Source organism: Phaenicophaeus curvirostris, chromosome 21 (genome assembly GCF_032191515.1).
Source record: "Phaenicophaeus curvirostris isolate KB17595 chromosome 21, BPBGC_Pcur_1.0, whole genome shotgun sequence".
Classification (NCBI taxonomy): Eukaryota; Metazoa; Chordata; class Aves; order Cuculiformes; family Cuculidae; genus Phaenicophaeus; species Phaenicophaeus curvirostris.
The window spans coordinates 9,136,516-9,159,325 of record NC_091412.1 but is presented as its reverse complement, the minus strand read 5'-3'; the positions used below and the strand labels follow the sequence as shown (position 1 = coordinate 9,159,325).

The 22,810-nt window shown below is 39.3% G+C and overlaps 1 protein-coding gene across 3 annotated transcripts in view; it reads left to right on the top strand.

The window, feature by feature from the left end:
• The first annotated feature begins 4,794 nt into the window (after positions 1 to 4,794).
• The window catches only part of TRPV3 (transient receptor potential cation channel subfamily V member 3), a 21,345-nt gene continuing 3,329 nt past the window's right edge, over positions 4,795 to 22,810 (top strand). For 2 of the 3 annotated variants that reach the window (XM_069874263.1, XM_069874262.1), the window contains exons 1-16: positions 4,795 to 5,086; positions 9,191 to 9,313; positions 12,602 to 12,706; positions 14,318 to 14,404; positions 15,088 to 15,245; positions 15,861 to 16,037; positions 16,203 to 16,343; positions 16,880 to 17,160; positions 17,874 to 18,050; positions 18,515 to 18,673; positions 19,122 to 19,223; positions 19,789 to 19,862; positions 20,833 to 20,998; positions 21,500 to 21,566; positions 21,936 to 22,207; positions 22,541 to 22,653. In XM_069874263.1, the coding sequence (XP_069730364.1) occupies positions 9,195 to 9,313; positions 12,602 to 12,706; positions 14,318 to 14,404; positions 15,088 to 15,245; positions 15,861 to 16,037; positions 16,203 to 16,343; positions 16,880 to 17,160; positions 17,874 to 18,050; positions 18,515 to 18,673; positions 19,122 to 19,223; positions 19,789 to 19,862; positions 20,833 to 20,998; positions 21,500 to 21,566; positions 21,936 to 22,207; positions 22,541 to 22,653 (2,198 nt within the window). In that variant the 5' untranslated portion in view covers positions 4,795 to 5,086; positions 9,191 to 9,194. The remainder of the gene's footprint in view (positions 5,087 to 9,190; positions 9,314 to 12,601; positions 12,707 to 14,317; positions 14,405 to 15,087; positions 15,246 to 15,860; positions 16,038 to 16,202; positions 16,344 to 16,879; positions 17,161 to 17,873; positions 18,051 to 18,514; positions 18,674 to 19,121; positions 19,224 to 19,788; positions 19,863 to 20,832; positions 20,999 to 21,499; positions 21,567 to 21,935; positions 22,208 to 22,540; positions 22,654 to 22,810) is intronic. The other variant, XM_069874264.1, reaches the window with a different exon arrangement.

Here is a 22,810-nt window from a genome sequence, read left to right as displayed (position 1 = left end):
TTTGTTCTCTTAGTGTATACATTAGAATTGCCTCTGTGGGCTGTAGCTGTGGTTCAGTAGGGCTCTGCTGCACTAGTTGCTGCTCAGGTACAGATTATACGTGTGTGTTCCCAAGCCTGGCTGTAGAAAGAGAGGCAGACTGAAGAGTGCTGTGAGCGGTGTTGTTCACTGTGATAGGCAGGAGTCTCAGGGCATCAGCACTGCAGCTGGAGAAAACTGCTTGAGATGGGCCCAGAAAATGTAGTCTGGGGAATAGGAGATAATTTGGGTACCTGGCTGTTTGCTAATTTTGAATGTTCTTTCAGTGCACTAGGGTCATCTCCCCTTGTTTCTTTCGCCTGAGCAAAAGAATAAAGTGCATAGTGACATGGTTGCAGGGAATATACGTGTGATGGAAGCTCCAGTAGTTCTTCTGTATCCTTTTGTGAATGGGACTGTTACTTATGACAGGAATATCTGGGGAATAAAATCTCCAGGAGTGCATGTTATGCAAATGTGCATAGCAATATTGCTGAAGAGGCTGACTTGTCACTGCAGTCTGGGCTGTACCAACTGGTAAGTGATATCCCAGTATTTTCCTGGAATGATTTTCCACAAGGCTGTCTCCTGTTACGTGATAGTCAAACACTTACAGGCTAATTCACTTCTTTGTTGCTCAGCTGCACAAAACAATCTCTTACCTCACAGTTTATGAGTATAATATTTAAATATTTGCCAGTGCTATTCAGTTGTCTGGAGCAGTGTGAGAATCTCTTCATACCTGTGCTTAGCAGCACATGGAAATAAGCCTAGAATGAGTTTAACTTTGTGTGGAGGAATGAGGAGAGCATTATATCAGAGATAATGTTGCTGAACCTGTGTACTTACAGAGCAGTCAGGTGTATACTATTTTAATTCTGTAGGCTGCAGTCTCTAAATCTGGATATGTTTGTTCCTAATTTCTTGGGCTGTAGCACAGTTTACATGTCTAAAAGTGTTAGCATGGTAAAAACAAACTCAGTACAGACTTCTCCTAATAGAGTTCCTTATTTTTCACCTCTCAGCGTAAGAGTAGCTAAATTGTGACAAATATAAAATGTTGTTTCAACATAATCTATAAAACAAGGAAGGATTTGGTGAAAAGTCAAGCATAATTATTAAAAATGCCTAAATCATTTACAGACACGAGTCTCTAAACAGGGAAATGCTGATGTGCATATTAAAGGAAGACTTTTTCATCTGGAATGATACTTGTATTGAAATATTGTGGAAACAGAAAAACAACCTTTAAAAAGCAATGTGCATCCCTTTGAATTCAGATAGAATTCTGTGTGGTTGCAGACTTCCATTCTTCTGTAGGGGAGAACGAGCGGTAGCAACACTGACCTCTTAAGCAATAGTTGTTGCATTATTCATCCCTTATAAAGTTTGTGTAAAATGCCCTGTGAAGGGGAGTGCTAAGTATCAAGGTCAATCTGTTGACTAAAGATGGGATGACAGATCTCTTTTCCTGATGCAGTATTTTTAGGGAATGTAAAAAAGATCTGTAGCAGGGGACACAGCTGACTGCTTATTATAACTGACCGAAGAGAAATCAGAAACGCAAAACCTCTTAGTGCTGGGGACTGAATTTGCACCATAGAAATAGAACTCCTAAAATCAAGAGTTCAATATCAGCAAACAAGCCAGGAAGATCAGTAGAGCTTTGCCTTGCTACAGCAGCACCCTTTCTGAGCTCTCCTTGGGGTAGCACTTTGACTGTGCTGTTGACTTTCCTGTTCTGCCCTACTTCCTTCCTACTGTCTAAAAGCTGGAAGAATTATGGGGAAAAGGGAAGTGATAGCATCTTGTTCATCTTATCATACTTTACAGAAGTATCTCTTCATGTGGTTTTTCAACATAAACCATACTGCTAGCGTTGAATGCATCCACATTCATTTAAAAACGTAGTCTTTAGGGGATGTCTTGTGGATTCTTCTCACAACAGATTAACAATTCTGAATCTATTTCCACAGAAACAAAGAATTTAAATGTACGTTTTCTACGGTGAAAAATCATGAAAGATTTGTGAATCAATTAAATGCTATACTAGGTGAACCGGGCCGCTGCTGGTGACTGGCATGCAGTGTTTTAATACTTAAGCTTTGGATTATTTTTAAGGAGCCTAAGGACTGGAATGCTGATAAGAAGTAATTTATAGTGATCCTTCCTATTACCTGTTAATGCTAAAAATGCTTTTTTCAGACAATGGCTTTTCCCCTTAGTGGCTCCCTGTGGGGTACTGAAAATCACAAAAGTAAATACAAAATTTGAATAACTCCTAATGCAAGTTTGACTGGGATTGTCTCACTTAGCAGCAGAACAGAAAACGTGGCTCTGACTCGCTGATGTCAGATGGCAGATCTCCAAATGCTCAATCCCTCCCATCTGGGGTTTCCTTCATCTTGTTCATTTTAGTTTCTAGTGAGTCTGACACTTGCTAGAAAAACAAAATAATGAATGCTGAATAAGCAGCTTCTGTGCAGACTATCAAAAGCTAATGTTTCCTGGTAATTTTTCATAGGAGATGCATGCCTGATCTTTAATATACCTAACCTTTACAGCTTCTCTGTTAGTAGCTAAGACAGCTGGTAGCTGTTGTAAAACTCTCTCAAATGGTCTGCATGGTCATCATAGAACCTATTGCAAAACCTTACATGGCTTCTGAAAAATAGGAGCCTTGTCAGAATTCTTAGGGTGGAGCAGGTCTGTGAACATAATCTCTAACCTGCTTCACCATTAAAACTATAAGAGAATGTTAGCACAGATGTAACTTACTGTAGTTCAGCCTCATTTCCTGGGTCTTAAGTCTGCCCTAAAAAAACAGCTCAGTTCAGGCTTACAACACACCATGATGGTCTTGTCTGTCTTCAGGAAGATCAGCTAGAAACGGTCTGGGCTCATGGTTCTGAAACATGACCATGGTATGGAAAATGCCACACTTAGGTTTAGCAAGTCAAGTCCTTTTAATGGAACAAGAAGCTGTTAACACTGAACAGGCAGAGTGAAGTGCATGTGAGCTGTCATGGCTCATACAGTCTTCTGCACCTTTTTAGAGGCAGGTTTGAAACGGGGCTCTGACTCTTGCTGTAGCTTGTCCCAGTTTTTCTTTTTGGATAACTGCCACTACATTATAAATAGACCACACTGCTAGATCCTATATTCTGCTAAACCACACAGATCTGGGCCCTTTCAGATATAGCTGCTTTCCGAGTTCAAAGTGCTGCTTGCTGCCAAACTCATTTTGTTCTCTTAGCAAAAGACTTCCGTAAGCAGTCTTTTGCTGTGGTTGATACAGGAGTTAGAGCGAGAGTCCTCAAATGCACCTTCACCCAGATTTAATCTAACTTTGCCTATTTTCACATTTCCATTCTCAGAGTACTTCAATTGCAGTGTCTCTCGCAGTTTTTGCTCAGATCTAAGCTGATCTTCACCCAGCCAAGATTAAAGGTGCAGTATTCAGTCCTTATTCCAGTTTGTTAGACCAGCAGGTAAGAGACTATCAAAGCAGCTGACTCTAGATCGTAGCGTATTAGCTTAGGCACAGTTATTTGACAAGGTGTGAAAAACTTTTCCTGCTTCAGAGTCTGGAATATAACATTATACATTTGCCAGGTGAAGCTAGATGTGCGCTCAGCACATCAAACTGAAAGTTTCCCAGTGCGAAATCAAACCAGCCTGGGCATGGCCCGATTTGCCACGTTGCTCGGAGGAAGCTGGTTCATTACCAGAGACAGTGCAGTGCTCCCAATATTTTGTGCAGAAGATTCAACCTTGATTTGAAGCAAATGTAGTGCCCAGCAGTCCTTTTCCTAAAGATACCTACTTGATGAACAGGACTTGTTTACCTACAGTTTGTAGGTGTATTTTAAAGCCGTATTTTTCAGATTCAAGTGTCTGGTTCCAGGTCTTGCTATTCTAGGATATTTTATGTCTTTCTTTCCAAACTTACAATCTACTTCCTACCAAAAACCCTGAAACTTGACTTTTTGTTCCTTTTTGTCTACAGCCAGAGAAAGAGTCCTGTTTTGCTGGCCTGCATAGTTCCACTTAGGCTCCCATTTGTTAATCAAGTAAAGGAAAGACCAGAAGCTGTAAGTACATCTCTTGGGCTCACTGCAAAGACAGACAAGTTTTAGTCATATTATTTCTGATGATAATGGAAAGACTCTGTTAGAGGAGCAGAACAACTTAGGGTTGCTCTTCTGGCACGTCCCAATACAAAAGTCTGCATTAACTATTGCTCAACAGCTCAAAACTAGCAAAGCTGAAAAATGCCATTCCCTGCAGTTGGCACAGCAAGAAGTAACACCAGTATTGTTTATGCGAAACACGCCTGTCTGAATTCTCACAGACCCTAAGGGTAGGCATTCATCAAAAACTATTATAGACAGGGAAAAATCTAAACACGCCCACCATGTTTTCACTGACGTTATCACTGCAAGATTTTTCTAAGGCCATTTCTACATTTTCAAAGTAATAGCAGAAATTTTTGCTTTCTGGAGCACTTAGCACGATAATTTTCTCATTTTTGCTTTGTGCTTTCTGAACAGTTCCATAATCTGTAATAAACTAAGTATGACATAAAGGAATGTAATTTACAAACCAAATGCACATACATAACCATTTTCTTTTGAAAACAGTTTGTAAACTGCAGAGCAGCGATCGTTTTAGATATTCTACTGCTGCCATTAAGTCATCTCTGAGCGACTCAGCTTTAGTAATTCAGTATATAATTAGTATGTGTGTGTGTGTCATCCCACTTTAGCAGTAAAGAGTTTGTTGTCTAGCAAGTTTCTCTCCGCTCCCTAATTTCAGATGCAGCAAACCCTGTAAGGCTGCAGTACTCCAGCACTGTACTTATCTCTGCTTTCCAACAGCTGAGCGAGCCGGATGACTGAAGAAGGGTGGTTTTGCGTTTTTGGGATAGTTTTGAGCTTGAATATAGGTTTACTCATTTGGCAGATTAGCTTCTTCGGATGTTGTCGCAGTGGGCCCCTACTTCAAACTTCATTCATACGGTTCTGAGGCACCTTGTTGATACCAAAATGCAAGTTTCGTAAGAAGGGTAAGTTCTCTGGGAGCTTCTGTGGGTGTTCAATATAGGTGTGATGCTTTTGTGGAGAGTGAAATCTCTGAGACAAAGACTAAACCTATCTTTCATTTGGAGAAAGCTTTTCTGTTATGCTTGTTTCTGTTTTTCCAGTTTATAAATCTGTCTTTCTCCTGAGCCGTGGCACATGGACTCCTTGGGCATTCAGAAGTGAAGATAGTTAGACCTATGTAGTTTGGTTTTGTCAGCCTCGTACACTTCCACATTTCTGTGCTAATGGGATCCAAAATATGCTACCGTACAAGCTGAAATTAAATAATATTTTCATCTTCCACTGAAATTTTCAGTTCATGTAGTGACTGTCAAAAATAAAATACCTAGCCTAGTAGAATAGTTTTTATTTCAACTCAGTAAAATGTCATCTTTGTATTTAATTCAGGGATAGGCGGGTAAATAATTTTTAAGTATTTTCCTCAGGGGAAAACATTGCTGTTCAAAGTCTTCTAGGGTTTCTGTGAGGAAAAACCTTCATAGTGAAGAACAAGTTGCTCACCCAGAAGAAAATGACTTTTTGCTAACACCTGAGGTCTACACGTGCCCCTCAAAAGTTTGAAAATCTTACTGAAAGGTGAAACTCAATCAAGTGTAACTTTCTGCTGATAGAATTCATATACCATAAATAATGCAGAAAAGGCAAAATGAAATTTTATCAACTTTCCCCTCAGGGAGGAGATTTCTTTTTTATGAGTTAGTAAGAATTAGGTCGTAAGTGCTGGAAAGCACCGTGGTCTGTGCTGTGAATGTTTGAATGATCCTGTGAATGAAGCAGCTGCTGGTAGTCATGTCCAGTGCTCTGTCCTGAAGGAAGAGAAGACTTTTGTCCCATGATATCGCAGCTGAGTGCTTCTTTTGATTTGTAGGATTCTCTCTTTTGCCACTTTTACTGTTATTGAGCTACAGAGGTAGATACACATGATTTTTCTTGTTCTCAGACATCACAAAGTGAGTCTGTGATAGTGTTTAAAGTGCCACTTGCTGTAGGAGTGGCAGAGTCCCATTCACCATTACGGAGAAATGCCCTTTTCTTATCTCAGCACACTGGAGGTGAGATACGAAGTTCTCAATGTCCTCAGAATCCCCTTCAAAGTAGTTATTAATACTATAAATCAACACAATAATTTTGTCTAAATGCCCACTTCAAATAAGCAGCTTCTTGGGTGGCCTGTAAGCAACAATTAACCTGATAATGGGAATAAAAAATAGTTGTAACAAAAGAAGGCACTCCATATCAGGTGATGTACACTGCATTCTTCAGACTGTTGCACTATTCTCTACATGTCACAGATTACAGAAAATGATAGTGCACAGGAAGATGATGATGAAAGCAGTTGGTCATTAAACTAACAAGACAGAGTAAGGAAAGAACATGATAAGCATAGAAAACCTCCATTAACTCACATGAGATATGCATGGATATAGTTAAAACAAGAAGTGAGCTCCTTAGGCCATATCGAAAGGCCTATCTTAGTTTTCATCCAAGTACACAATTAATCGTGATTAAAAATGAGAAACAGATGCTACCTCAGCACAGCAGCAAGGCATTTCAGCCATTATGCCTGCAGTTATTTACTTGTGCAGACTCTGCAATCACATTTTAGATAGTCTTTGTAGCTGAGATTACACAGTCGAATCCCCTCTGTGCTTTTGAAAGCCATAGGCCATGTATACAAAAGTGAATCTTTCCGTTTTCCTTCCCAAATTGTTTCCTTCAATCACTGATGGTTCAGTAGTCCATCATCCAGTATAACTTCAATGCTATCTGTGACTACTTTCACCTCTCCTATGTGATGAAGCCTGCTCTCATGTCATTGTTAAAATCTCTGTAGTGAAAACTGGCTGCAGATGGGGATTTGACTTGCTCCCACACAGAAATGTGTTGCCATATCTGAGCAGCTCCAGCACTGCTCACAAATAAGAGCCTCTTCCCTGTGTCCACTGTGTGCTTTAGAGATTTTACCCTTGGTCTTTATTTTTGCCAGCTCTTCCTACCACACTGGCCCCTCCAACTTCACACACCTACCAGCTATGCCCCTCTCAACCTGGCAGCTCCTTTTGTCAACACACTTTTTGACCTATTAGTCTGTTTGGGCCTATTCTCTTCCTTTAAAGTCAATTCTTTTGTGAAGTTATACAATGTCCGTCTCCATCTTGTTCTAGTCCCTTTATATTTGATTTATGTTGTGTCACGTTTGCCTCTTCTTTTGGATGGGAAATGTCTTTGCTCATGAACTGCTGTGTATTCTTAAGTAAGAATGGTAAGAAGTAGATAGCAGAATTATTTATGAACTAAGCAAGACAACGGTGATTTGTTTCAGCTGTGTTAAGAATAACTGTTTATCTGTGTATTCACAGATACAACAAGTTTCTGAAGCCTGCATGAATTGCATTTTCAAAGGCATAAATAAACCCCCTTTTCCTGTCTCGAATATGTAGTATCCAAGTTTGGTTCTTTTGTGCACTTACTGCAGTGGGGGCTACAGGGTACTTTGTATGCATGTGCACCACAGAAATCATATTTGCCCTTTATAAATTATTTCTATGAAAGTTGTGATATGAATTCTTAGGAAACGCATCCAAGCTAGGCATATCTCTGAGTTGCACTGGGGTGAAGATGTCTAGCAATGCTAGAAAACACAACAAATTTTTTTCATGTCTCTTTTTTTCAAGCCAAACTTTTCAACATGAAGAGTGTTTTCCAATATTTCAGGTTTCTTCTCTGTTTCATTTAGTGACAATAAGTTACAACTCCACTTTAGATGTGTTCGGGCCTTGTAAATTCTGAGTTGTGTGTACCTGGGATTAAAATTTTCCCGTACTTAAATGCATTAATAGATTTTCATTCCCATATCTATGCATTTGCTATTCCTATCTCCTCTTTCATACCAGCTGACGTGTCTTTCCAAACACACTTCACAATCTGCTTTCTGTGTCTTGAGATTCCTATAATGAAGAAATTCTACTGCTAAAGCACATTAACAGCACTGTGACAGGAGTAGAGATTTTGTGTGTACATTTGTCACATCAAGGAAAGTGGAGATAGGAGAGGCACAATGTGTTGTTTCTTTTGTTCCAACTTGCAGTCAAGTGATTTTTATCATTTGTCCTTGGGGAAGGAGGACACTCCCTTGACTTTCTTTGGAATGGGCCCATGACCTCATAAAACTTGCTATTTTTACAGTCAATGAATTTTGAAGTAACCTAAATTCACCTTCTCGCTTTCAAATTAGCCTTGGTGATTTAAAATGATGCCCTTGAGTATTATATTGAGAAATAGGAAGATAGTTATTCATTATTACTTACAGAATTCATGTTGTGGTTGTTTATAAGCAGATAACATAGATTAAGGTCCTTTTGTGTTACATGGTGGGGATCGTTCCCATCCAACAGAGGCATGGTTTGTTTTTTTTTTTCCCTAAAGAAATGTTGAGAAGTGTCACCAGGACATAGAAGTCCTTAATGTTATCCATGTGATTGTTTAGCTGACTTCAGCCTGGGCATTGTCTGTCTGGTGCTTCTGCTGTTCTCATGCACTGTAAAGTTTCAGGGCTTTCTCTGTGTTTGCCACCCTCCACATCTGAATCTTTCCTTTGCACATTGTATCTGCTGCACAGATCTTCCTAGATTTCACCACTTTTCAGAAGTTATCCTGGCTAAGAGCGGACTGCTTGGATTAACTGTAAATATGCACAAACTTTAGAGTGACTTAGAAAAGTCATTGTGCTCTTTTTGTTACTCCAAATAATGTGTACTGTCACTGTGACTGACAGACTCCTTCAGTTTAATTTAAGGCACATGCTTGAATTTATGGTTGTCCTGGGTTTATGGTATCCCTTTTAATGGCACTTTTCTTAGAACATAATTAAATCGGTCATGAATATAACCCTCCTTGACACATAACATGGTATGTTCTGTGCTTAATAACTGAGAAATGAAAAACTTCAGAAAAAAAAAATGAAGATTTGTGTGCTTATATGTGAAAAGACTGTAAATAGGCAATTTGGTCATTATACTTTCTTCAGAGGAACAGGAGTTAAGTAACTGTGAATCTATCTACTGCAGAAACATGATTAAAGATAACAACGATATTGTTCCACTAATGGGCAAGAAAACAAATCCATCTGGTATTCCCCCTTCAAACCAGCAAGAGAAAAAGCCGACTGAAAGCACTCCCACAAAGAAAAGGTAGGACTCTAGCTCAGTCTAGAACACTAAAATTCCCTGGTTTATCTCCTTTAGCACATACATGCACTGAAATATCATTAACATCTTTATTCACGCTGCATATATGGATGAGAGACCTGATAAAAACCAAGTGCCTTCAATATGCTTATGCTGTTTAGAAGTGGAAGAGTATCCTGGCCAGGCAGATATATAATGTGTTTACCCTAATGGGACAAATATTTACCCCCTAAACCAGAGGCTGGTGTGTGAGTCTGTCTTAAGTTTGTCTCATATCGGCTGGGCTTTCTGCATCCGCTCTGTGCAGCTGGATAAGCCTACAGGAATGTGGTCTGATGATGGCCAGTGTTCCAACAGGAGAAGGTAGACTAAGCTCCTTTAAAGAGATCACGTGGCAAGGTACAGCAAGTTTTATGTAAGAGATGCTGGCCTGAAAAAAGGGAGCATTTCAAACAGCCTCATGTGGGAATGTGACAGATTATAGGCAGGCAGAGGTGAATTAAAAAATGAGGGCTGGGAGAGCAGGAGCGTTGAAAACTCTCATCACAGACAGGAATCTGAATTCACTCTGTTTTTCATTATTCAGATTAATGCGACTTCATTGTTTTATAAACTAAAATATTCACTTTCATTCCTAATTTATGCTATAGAATTAATACAAGGATTAAGGATTTGTATTTAACACGAATGGGGAAATACAAGCAGTAATTCATCTCCTCATGCTGTGCTATTGAAGTCGGCTAAGTTACTGTACAGTGAGGATGGATTTTCATTCATAGACTTTTCACTCAGGAGCTAATTACTAGCTATTACAGCAATTTTGGGGACTCTGAAGGCCTAAGCAATTGCGGCTGTTCTGACATTTATAATTCTTTATAATCAGAGGGATCACTTTCCACAGAAATGGTGCCATTAGCAATTTGAGACCCACTGCCTGGGTGGCCCAATTTGTTTTTCCATCATGGGATTCAGAAAGAGAAGCTCTTTGGCTGTGTAAGGGGGAGATGAGGTGTCTGAACAGCTCACAAGTACACCTATTATGTAAAATATGGGCAATTCCATGAAAGATTGGGTAGCTATAACAAATACTGGCAAACACTACCCCACAATTACTTCAGCCCTTATCTCCCTTTCAGTTTTGTGGCATCAGTAACAGTAACCCTGGGGTTTTTTCCACCTCTCAACCAAGAGCCCAGGGTGTGGCCGACAACATTCCTGTAATATAAGGAATGATGATCACCAGAATTTTAATGCAGAGGTTTAACACGTTCCATTAATTATATGTTTCTATGCTGCTGTGTTTCTGTTGCTTCAAAATGCTTCCTTCTACGCTGGCGCTCGGCAGTGAGTTGCACCTCCACGGGTGGCATTCCTTGCTTGACAAAAGGTCTTGGCAAAACACACTTTCTGAGAAGACAATGACTTCCCCTTTTGGAAGGTCCTGGTATTTGGGTGGACTAGCAGTGTGTAATTAAGTACAGGAAAACCAACAGGCAGGCTGGGAGGAGCGCTGCCAATGCTGTCACAGACTGATTACACTTGTGGGCAGTGTTCCTCAGAGTGCACCACGGCCACGTAAGCACTTGGGCATTTGTTGGCAATTATCCACCTGCTTTGCATGGTGGAATTTGATTTTTTTTTTTTTCCCCCATGGTATCCCCACATAACCCTTATGCCAGGATAAATTGGTTATGTCAGCCTTCAGAACAGGGCTCACTTCATCACTGCCACATGTCTGTTGGACCCCAAAATCTTCAGTGTGAACACCCAGTGGCTGAGCCAAGAGCAGGTCCAACAAAGCCCAGAGTGTGGCATTTCATGGAATCACCAGGTTGGAAGACTACCCACCAGATCATCGAGTCCAACCATTCCTATCAAACACTAAGCCATGCACCCTAGCACCTCATCCACCCGTCCCTTAAACCCCTCCAGGGAAGGGGACTCAGCCCCCTCCCTGGGCAGCCTGTTCTAGTGCCCAATGACCCTTTCTGTGAAAATTTTTTTCCTAATATCCAGCCTGAACCTCCCCTTCTGGATGTGGCCTCCACCAGCTGTATGCCTGTTGGGAAAGCTCCTGCACATCATGGTCAGGGAATGCAAAAAAGCAGGATGAACCCCTGTTCTTTTCACTCCTTTCTAGTTTCCCAGCCAAACCCAGACCTCAGTGAAACAACAGTGATTTACAGCTGTAAATCTGGAGAGTGTGGCACAACTAGTGGCAATGGTCCCGTTTCTGTGTAGGTTTTTCCTGTACTCTGACTAGTAACCCCTAGGTAATGTCAGGGACACAGTCCTGCTAACCTGGAGTGGCATTTTGCTTGCTGCCAGCTTAGAATACATTCATAGGCACGTCTCAAATGTCAAAAGGTCATATAAGTTTAAAAAAACCTACACACAGTGAATTAAAACTTGAATCACCAAGCCACGGGGAAAATGAGATGAGTGAGGGCTGTTAGATCATGACATTTTTAGCAGATATCAACAAGTTGTTCAGTAGTATCCTAATAATAAACTGCATTTTAGCACCAGTATGTGAAATGTAAAGATGTTTTAATAAGAGCCATTGACTTTTTGCCTCTCAACTGTGTGGGCTTTTAAAGGACAAAATCTTCCTGTTCTTCTGATGTTCCCTTGTCTGTGTTGTTTCAAATTTAATTTCTTTTCTCTACAAATATTACCTACAAATAATTATTTATAGGGAAGAGAAATAGTTAAATGTCATGCTCTGGTGGGCAAGGTTACGCATTCAGTCCTGAATGGTGGAAGTGCCTGATGTCATTTGACATGTGACCTTCCAAGCATTCTGACTTAATGATTATCACTGCTGATGGGTTTCAAATAATCCATCCTGATGGCTCTTGGCTGGAGAAATGAGGATTAAAATGCAATAGATTAAAAAGCATATCTATGTGCATATGTATGCGTACAGGTACGGCTGCTCCATCAGTGTCTGGTCTTGCGCTTAGCTCTCTGCACAGAAGTTGGTTGCAAGGCTGTTTTGAGGCTGCTGGGGTAGCTGCTTAGGCATGTCAGAATCTGATACCATCCATCCTAAAAATACCTGGGGATCTTTTGCCCATCGGCCAGCGTGGAAGTGCTGGGCACAGTGTTGGAGGTTGGGATTGCCCCAGGGGAAGTAGATAAGCCTCTGTTCCAGCATCCTACTGGGTACAATGCCAGAAACTATAAATTGTCAAGCTTGTCTTAGGCATGTACGTGTAATGCTTTGCTTGTTTTATGGTTGAGTTTGGGTTTTTAACTAATATTTTTCAAATGCACTGTGTTCAACAGTTCACACTTTTTTCTGGAGATTGATGGTTTTGAAAGCAATGTGTCTCCAAATAACACGTCTCCTCCAGTGTTTTCAAAACCAATGGATTCAAATATTCGTCCATGGTAAGTTATAGATGCACGTGCAATAGTCGTACTGCAAATGTATCTGTTTTCATTTCAGCAGCTACTCCTTACTTCTCCTTAGACTTCAGAGCTAGAATTTCACGTAGCTTTACTTAGCTTTTGGTCACTCCAAAGCCACAACTCCATTGGAGGTCACTTGTTGCTAGATGACTTATCTTTGACCTTATCTACTGCTGTCATTTACACTGAACAAATCAGGCCTCAGATCTGAATAAATTTAAAATTAATGCATTTTTTTATGTTTGCCTCTTATTTATGATATGTTAAGACAAACTTCACTCACCCATTTATGATTTTCTACTGCGTGAAGACCACAGTTCAGTTTAGCAAATCCTATTCCCATCTGTGTGCTGACATCCTCCCTCTATTGCTCATTAACAGCCAAACCATAAGAAGATGCTGAATCTGAAATATTTAAAGGCAGCCATTTATGCTGAATGAATTGAGAAAAATTATGACTGGGAAGAATGCACCTAGTTTTTAAAAACATGTGGGGTGCTAAAGCCAATAATTATGAATAAGGGAAATAGGCAACAAATCTAGCATAAGCCCAGAACAGCCAAATGTTTTTATGTCTGATGGATGCCTGGTCAGCTTTTTGGAGTTAGCTGCCAGTCTTATTTTAGTTTCAGAGGTGAGGTAGCCAAATTTCTCCCCTCCATTCAAGGACTGACCTGCACAAGACACACGTACATTTTGTCACCAGATTCCTCACGGTTTTCTGCAGAGAAGTGATGGACTGAATAAGAATGGACTCAGCTACCAGCTTTGTTTCAAAGGGTGGGGAATATCTGCAGAGCAATGCTGAATTCCTGCATTACTGAATCCTTACGTTACTGTCCATTCATCTCTCTTGTCAATAACTGCTGGATCAGGCTCCCTGAGTGATTAACCTGAGGTAGTTCATCAAATCTGAACCTCAGAGAAAACAAAAGTACAAGTGAGAAAAATGATAATAAATGAAATTTTAAGTCAGATCTGCTTTTAGGAATGACTAGAAATAATGTACAGCAATTGCAAAATGCCAGTGCTATTGAAATCCTTTACATTTATTACCTAAATATGTATTTAGGGCCCACTCCTGCATTCCTTTTAGCTCAAGCTTCCATTCAAGTCAGTTGCAAAATGCTCTTGAGTTGTCTGGGTGCTAAACCTTCAGGTAAATCACTTTCATTGTGTGCTTGCAATCCATGCAGGGTTACTGATTTAGACTTGCTTTCTGGCAGATGACAAATGAAGCATGTGGAAAGGAAGAATGTATGCTTCAAGCATTCAGGTTGATGCATAAAAAGCAGCAATCATTAAAAGCATGAAAAAACTTCCCACAGTTCCAGGATTTGTAATGAAATAACATCGTAAAACACAGTTGCTTTCCCAATGTAATAAAATCCTGTGGGTCTCTTCATTTTTACCACTTGCTTTAAAATTCACGGGGGAGATAAAATGATAAAAAGCACAATGTCAGATTGGACTAATTTCAGCTCTACTGTAGATACCACTTCCTAGTATTGACTGATCCTTCATGCCATTTGCCAGAATGTTTTCCAGTATCTTCCTGACTTAGCACTTACCCTTTTCTGTTTTCTGTAGTGCATCTGGAAATGGGGAAGACATGGATTCCCCACAGTCTCTTCAGGATGATGCGACTGAATATAGCCCTAATGTAGACAGTTGTTGGTGAGTGGGGATGTAGAGTATCTCTTAGCACTGTCAAGTTTTAGAAATAAGGTCATGTATGTGCATGCATTTCTGATTCTTCAGTAATTAAACTTTGAAATAAGTAACTCTAACCTCTGCTTTTCTCAAATTTCATTTAGCGTGAGAATTCTTCACTTATAATGTCTGTTTCCTAGATGGCAACACACGATCCAAACACTATGCACAACTAAAATCAGCTAGGAATATTTCTGATTGGGGAAAAATATTAAATCATTCTTATTCCAGAATAATGTATTATCAGGAAAATTGTGTAAAAAGATTTGAAGTTAAAAATTATCTTCTGCTGTGAGTAGGGTGAGTGTAGCATCAGGGAACTTCAGACATTGTCAGTGAGCTGTGGACAGATCAGAACAGCGGAGAATTATTTCTTAGCCTTTGTTTTAGAAGAATGGATAAGCTGGAAAAAAACAAATACTTGAAAAATGTACATTGTTATTATAAAAACCTTCTCAGCAGCCACTTATCTGCAAATAAGCCACTTGCAGAAACACTGCAAGAAGTTCATGCCAAGATATTTATGAAATTAGGGCAACTATATCTAGTCTAGGGCAAGTAATTGCATTTCTTCTTCTTGCATAGAAAATAAAATAAATCACAGTAAATTGAATCAGCAGTTTCATTGTTTTTTTCTTATATTTCAGTGCTAACATATCACAAGGAGCAGAGCAGACCAGTGCCCGGAAGAAGCTGAAAAAATACATATTCCGGGCAGTATCTGAGGGGAATATAGAAGAATTGCAATGTCTGCTCGCAGAGCTGAAGGAAAGATCAAATGCGTGTACGAACGTGACTGTGCCAGGTAAGCTGTGGAGTTACCTGAAGGAAGGTTGCAAGCTCTTCTGGCAGCATATGGGTAGTCCAAAACTGGGAAATATCTGTGTGATGACTTACTTGCCTGTGGTTTTGCTGTTACTTGTGGCAGTCATTAAATTGCAAATATTTCCAATTTCTAAGTGAAAGCCTAAGGTGCTCAATAAGCTCTTTCCTTGCTGCCGCCGAGGCAATGCTGGAGAGCATTTGTCTCCTGTTGATGATGCACAAAGGACCCATCTGCTGATGTCTCTCTTCAAACTGCAGTCCAAGTACAGGGCAGACAGAGCTTGGGATGTGTGAAGCATGGAAGAATGGGCAGAGAATTTAGGAAGGGGTTCCAGGTCTGTCTGGAATTCCCATGGCGGTGGGATGTCCGGAAAAGGAACCAAGTGCATTGGCTACTTTATTAATTAGTACCACATTTATGAATGCATCGTCTCACCAAGCAGCTTAACTACAAAGTGAAAAGAATGGAGTAATTGTTTGGCAAATAATCTATGTTCATAGATACCCCTTAGGTTCCACTCCTCATAATAAAAAGATTTGAATTCTTTTCCATTCACTCTTAACTGTGATCTAATCTCAAAATTCACTCTTGTAGATTATCTGATGAAAAAATTCACAGCTGTAGATACTGGGAAAACTTGCCTGATGAAAGCTCTGCTGAACATCAATGAGAACACCAATGAGATAGTGAATACACTACTGTCCTTTGCAGAAGAAAATGGTATTTTGGAGAGATTCATCAATGCAGCATATACAGAAGAGGCATATAAAGGTACTGCCATCTGATACCAGGTATATGGTTAAATATACCGTCCATAATGTTTTCTTCAAACAACTTTTATTCATTATCACTGGTGCCTTCCATTGTAAAGCATCATTAGTGTTTCATAACGTGCTTAAGAGATTCAACACTAAATACCTGCGTCTGTTGTTTCAGGCCAGACAGCTCTAAATATTGCTATTGAAAGACGACAGTATGAAATCACCCAGAGCCTTATAGAAAAAGGAGCTGATGTCAATGCTCACGCCCAGGGTATTTTCTTTAATCCCAAACATAAGCATGAAGGCTTTTATTTTGGTAAGTGGAAATGCAGTCGCTCTGGAAAGGTTAGGAAGGAATACTTGAACAATTAAGACAGTACGGAAGATATGCAAATGTGAATCATTACTGTAGCTAAACCTTGACTGGGAAACTCCTATCACAATGTGTAAAAATGGCACAGTACCTTTTGTAGAAGTAACTTGCCAGAGTGCAATGTATTAGAAACACTCAAAAATAACTAAAACTTTTTCAAAAATTTGTAAATGCTGAATGGCAAATAAGCTGTAACAAATTTTATTTTGAAGATTTTCTCCAAATAATATTTTCATGCAAACTAAGCTGTTATAAAACAAGAGCTAAATTCAGTACAATCAATATGTAAATGTGCTTTTATATATTAAGATGCTTAACGCAGTCATTGTTTCATAATATGATTTGAATGGGATTTGAATTGTGTTTGATGGGAACGGTTGGACTCGATGATCAGGTGGGTCTCTTCCAACCTGGTTATTCTGTGATTCTGTGAATGCCTGTAATAAAATGTGAACACATTACCCTTTATAAATTTTTAGGTGAAACTGCACTGGCATTGGCTGCCTGCACCAATCAACCAGACATAATTCAACTGTTAATGGACAATACCAGGACTAACATTTCTTCTCAGGATTCCAGAGGAAACAATATCCTCCATGCATTAGTTACTGTGGCAGAGAACTTGAAAACCCAGAATGACTTCGTAATCAGAATGTACGATATGATTTTGTTGAAAAGTAAAGACAGAAATTTGGAAACAACGAGGAATAAGGAGGGTCTGACACCACTACAATTAGCTGCAAAAACTGGGAAATTAGAGGTGGGTATGATTTCGGTAGCATCTAAGGGAAATAAAATATGGACAAAGAGTCAAGGCCAATGCTATACTCAGATGTTAGTGCTCTGACATGCAGTTTTCCATGCTGATTGTGCTCTATCAATAGCAATTAGTAAACTAATTTTATTCAAAACATGAGCAAATATTTATATTGCAATGTTGCTTCTGCCCTTCTAGGTTTCCCTCTAACAACCCCTCTCTGTACAAAATACACATGCTGTTTAAAAACAGCCTTGCAAACCCTTCTGTTGTACAGAAACTCAGAAATACTGCAGTTATTACAATCCTACACTTATACCAATTACAATCGCTGACTAATTTCAGAAAGCTCCCTAGAACTGCTTTGTTACGCTGCCATAGACTCATTAATTAGCTGTATTGTGGTAAAGAATTGACAATGGGATTATTTAGAAAGCAGTTGGTTAAATTAAAGGAAGGTATACATGTGAATGCATGGAAAACTGTGCTTTCATCCTTTAGAAAAGTGTCTCTTTGACAGAAAAGCTGGAGACATTAAAAACACTGTTTATTTCTTAGAGGTCTGTCATCTTTAACGCTGCTCAGTGACTGGCAGAATTACAAACACTGTAGAAATTGTGATAGTTAAATGCCTGGGGTTTGGGCAAGAATTTGTGTGCTTTCTCCTTTCTCACGAAGAAAACATCTGTTTACAAATGACTCTGTTATTGTTTCAGATTCTGAAATACATCCTGAGCAGAGAGATACGAGACAAGCCTAACAGGAGCTTGTCAAGAAAATTCACAGATTGGGCTTATGGTCCTGTTCAGTCTTCTCTTTACGATCTGACAGAACTAGATACCACCACAGACAATTCAGTATTGGAAATTATTGTCTATAATACAAATATTGGTGTAAGTAACCTATTTTTAAATAAATACACTTTTTTCTAGCAGTCCCCCCATTTTAGCTGTGTTAGCCTTTACATTTCACTGAATTACTCCTGAAACAGTAAACAGCAATTTTTCATTCTTGGTTTTGTATCCAGGTTAGGATAAGATGAATTTTATATCTCTGTAGATCATCTACAGTCAGTGAATATGCATTCAGCTCCTGAAACACTGGCTAGGCGTTTTGGGGCTGTTTTCCACACAGTTTGAGCTCAACCATAACTTACCGGAGTATGGCAGGTTATCCCAGCATGAGTTGGAGCTCCTTGTTGTATCTGGTCAAGTTAAGGTCTGAGCCTGTTTCTAGGTCAGCAAGGACAGATACTGAATGAATACAGGAAACACAGGCCTGAAATGATCTCAGTTTCCTTACAGGTGGCAAGTTCAAATCTTAGTTGTTTTTTTCTTTTTTTTTTTTTTTCCTACAGAATCGTCACGAAATGCTGACTTTGGAGCCTCTGAATTCACTGCTGCGAATGAAATGGAAGAAGTTTGCACGACACATGTTTTTTATGTCATGTTGTTTTTATTTTCTATACAATGTAACACTAACGTTGGTTTCCTACCACAGGCCTAATGAAAATGAAGTGAGTACAGCAACTTAATCTCAGCAAATATTTACTGCTTTAAAATGCAAGGGTATTTTCTGAATTGTGTTTAAAATGCTGAATCAAAACCAGATACTGGAATATCCGGCTGTAGTGAGGCCGAGTTCTCCCACATCAGGTCTTTGTATCTGGAAGGAAGAGCAGCAGTAATAGATTTGATTTTGAAAGTGACCCAAAATACAAATTCATAGTAAAGATACAGGGAGTTAAATTTCTAAAGCGCGGGGAGAGTTTTTTGGTTTAAGAAAGAAACATGTGGCGTTTCAAACACTCATCAGGGGGCTGATTCTGTAAATCCACTATGAAGAAAACTCTCGGTAAAAGGGAATTGGGTTCCCAGGAAGCTACATTCATGAGATTTCCTGTTGCTTTGCCTTTTACCCTTCAAGTATGGAACTAAGTCTTTCATTCTGGTCCTGTTTTGCAGGCTCCACCTTATCCACTGGCTCTGACACGTGGTGTGGGATGGCTGCAGTTATCCGGACAGGTGATGGTTATGTTAGGAGCAATATTTTTAGCCATAAAAGAGGTAAGAGTTTTTAATAAAACACCTATCAAAACAGGTGAAGAACTTTGCTAGATTTGTGAATACACTGAGGATAATCTTGGAAATATGTTTGGAATAGTTTTATACGTGTAATGTCTAGAAATCTTTGGCACAGTGTCGCTTATCCAGAATGACTCTGAATGTATGTTTAACTGGATTGCTCTGTGAAGCAAATATTGAGGGTTTTTTCCTTCAACATTCTCAGGACATTTTCTATTTGTATAACACTGATGTCAAATTACTGGCTTTAAGGGCACTGTTGAATTCAAACTTGTAACGGGGAAAGAAAGAGTATAATTTTTTACCCCATGCTATAAGTAATTAAAACCAGTAACTAACTGCTAAATTATGCCAGAGATGACAAACTTTAATTTTGAAGTTAAGGCCACATAAAAAGATTTTTAATTCCAGAAGTTATGTATTATTAGTAGACTATTTTTTTTTTAATTTTAGAAAACCATCTTCAATTAAATTATTTTGAAAAATCAGTACTAAGGTCTGCTTTCTCTTACTGCCACTTCTGTATTTTATATATCTGTCTACATAGAGTGTAGCCATCTTTCTGCTTAGGCCCTCAGACCTCCACTCGATTCTCTCTGACGCGTGGTTCCACTTTGCATTGTAAGTCTCTCGTGCATATCTTTTATACTCTACTGTTTAAAATGCTGATCTGTCTCACGGTCACAGAGAACGTACTCCTGTGGCAGATGCTCGCTGTTTCTCTAGATGATTAGTTTTTAGATGGACGTAATCTTACATGCAGCTTTTCTCTAACACCTGCTAACAGTTGCACGGGTGGGGAACACTGCTGGGAGTTGATGTGTATGGACTGGATTGTTTCCAAAGCGCAGGACTGTCTCTAGCTTCTCCGAATGCTGCATCTCTTTCGAGCTGTATCTAGAGAAATGTGTTTAAGAAACTCGGTTAATAAACCAGTAGTAGTTTCACACACTTCTTGACTCCTTTGGGAAGGACAAATAGCATAAAGCTGGTCCAGCTGGCTGGTGGGATTGTCCATCAGCTGGCCTAGATAAAGCACTGATAATTCCCCCCCATTTCTAGCATGTGATTGTAGGATCAATAAAAAGAGAGCTAGCTTAATTCTACCTTTCTTCCTTCTACAACCACGCTGATATTGATCTTGTGCTGCTGAGAATCTGGTCTACATCCTCCCATAGCACATCACACCTTTTCGTAGTGTCTTCCTTGTTTATGGAACATCTGTAACAATTCTAACAATTCATTAAGTACTAAAGCTTGAAGTAACTGGCTTCAAAGATACCGTAAAGAATTCTTAATGTCTTTGTCAGCAAAATGATCAGCTATTTTGGGGAGAGCAGTTCACTTAAAGTAAGCTTTAAGAAATAGAATGCTAATATGTTCATATACTTATACTATAGTTATACTACCTGTACTCATCTGTTTTGTTGTTAAACTATAATGGTGATGATAAGGGGGAGAATAGAGTGCAATATGACATTAGCATTGAAACATAAGAAACAAAGAAGTCTTGTTTTCATATATTTCCATTATGTTGTTGACTTTGTGCTAGTAATCACTCTTTTACATACATGTGTTTGTTTTTTAACAGTTTTATACAAGCTTTGCTTGTGATCTTCTCTGTCTTTTTGTACTTGTTTTCCTACAAAGAACACCTCGTGTGTCTGGTTTTGGCAATGGCCCTGGGATGGGCTAATATGCTCTATTTCACCAGAGGCTTCCAGTCCATGGGCATTTACAGTGTTATGATTCAAAAGGCAAGTTTGATCCATTTTGTTTTACCTGCCTCGTTATGACGCTTGTTTATTATGATACAATCCCAATCAAGCATATTCAGCAATTTAGATGCATTTTGTAGTTCATATTGAAATGTCTTATTTTAAGTTTATATGTATTATTTCAACAGAATACATGATATAATTTCAACAGCAGAAAGTAGTTTACATCTTAACATTTTGTTATATTAAATATGGTAGTAACTTGTGGGGCTTTTTTGTCTAATGTAGTTCTGCTGTTTCATTGCATCACATGCTTTTACGCCTGTATTGTACAGTTAGTCACCCTCGCAAGTACACAACACATCAGTCGTGAGATAAAAAAATCAGACCTAAATCTTCTCTCGGTTTCTCACTGACATGACAACCAGTTTCCTTGATCTGATACTTTATTGGGCAGCACACCTGCATCCCTGCAGAATTCATAAGCATAAAACTAGTTCTCGATTCTCATTTCTGATAAATATTTGATTTAATTTTTAGGTCATCCTGCAAGATGTGATAAAATTTTTAGTTGTCTATATCGTGTTTTTGCTGGGATTTGGCGTAGGTAAATATTACTGGAGAAAAGCACTGATGCTCTCTGTGAGTAAAAATTTTAGCATTATCATGAATAAGAACCCTGTTGTCACGATGGGAGCTCATGGTGGGGTTTCTTCTGGATATTAAAAAGCCAAGTTTAGAGATTTAAACTGTCTAGAGGCTATCTGAACAGATCAGTAATTTGGCTCTCGCTCAGTCAGCTGCAATCTCACTTGGAGATGGGCTCTCTCTGCTTGCCGGTGATCTGCCTGCTGTGTTCTGTCGCTGGGCAGCTCCCGCTCTTTGTCAAGCAGCGCAGTTAGAATTCTTTAGGATAAAACGCCATGGATACAGAAAGCACTTTTGCCATTGAAATTTTCTCATTCTTTCTTCTCAGCTCTTGCGGCGTTGATTGAAACTTGCCAAGATGGTAGTGAATGCCATTTCCACAGCAGCCTGGGGCCTGTTCTGATGGATCTTTTCAAGCTCACCCTAGGACTGGGTGACCTGGAGATCCAGCAAAATTCAAAGTATCCCGTGCTGTTTCTTCTGCTTCTCATAACGTTTGTTGTGTTGACTTTTGTTCTTCTCTTGAACATGCTGATTGCATTAATGGGAGAAACAGTGGAAGATATTTCTAAAGAGAGTGAGCACATCTGGAAACTCCAGGTTGGTTTACAAGTTATTTTGCTTAGTGAAGCGTGGGCGCCTTAGGTACCTGCGGTAACTTATCGTGCTGAGAGAAGGGGTTAGGTGTGAACAATGATATTCCTCACTTGTATATGTGTACAGATAATGGAAATGAGACTCCCTATTTCCATGGGTCAAATAAGAGACGTCCCATGTTATTCATTTTTGTTGGAATCGGTGTGGGTTATGGATGGTGGATGGAGGCAATGACCTGTTACAATGAAACATGGAGCCCACAAACAGTGCGTGCTAGGAAGCCAGATCATTTTGAATATGGTTAACTGTGCTTATGTTACTGTTTATCGTTCATAGAGAGCCAGAACTATCTTGGAATTTGAAAAATTCTTACCAAAATGTTTGAGGAAAAAATTCCAGCTGGGAGAGCGGTGTAAAGTGGCTGAAAATGATACCAGGGTGTGCTTAAGGTAAAGCAAAGCTGGAATACAGTGCTATCAGTTCTGCTCTGTGTCTTGCTTCAAGGTTCTTTCTCCTCAAAAACCTCTTTAAATTATTTTTACATCTCCACAGGTTATCAGTTGCAACTAATTATTTAGAAAAAGCAAAAAAGTACAGGTTTTTTTC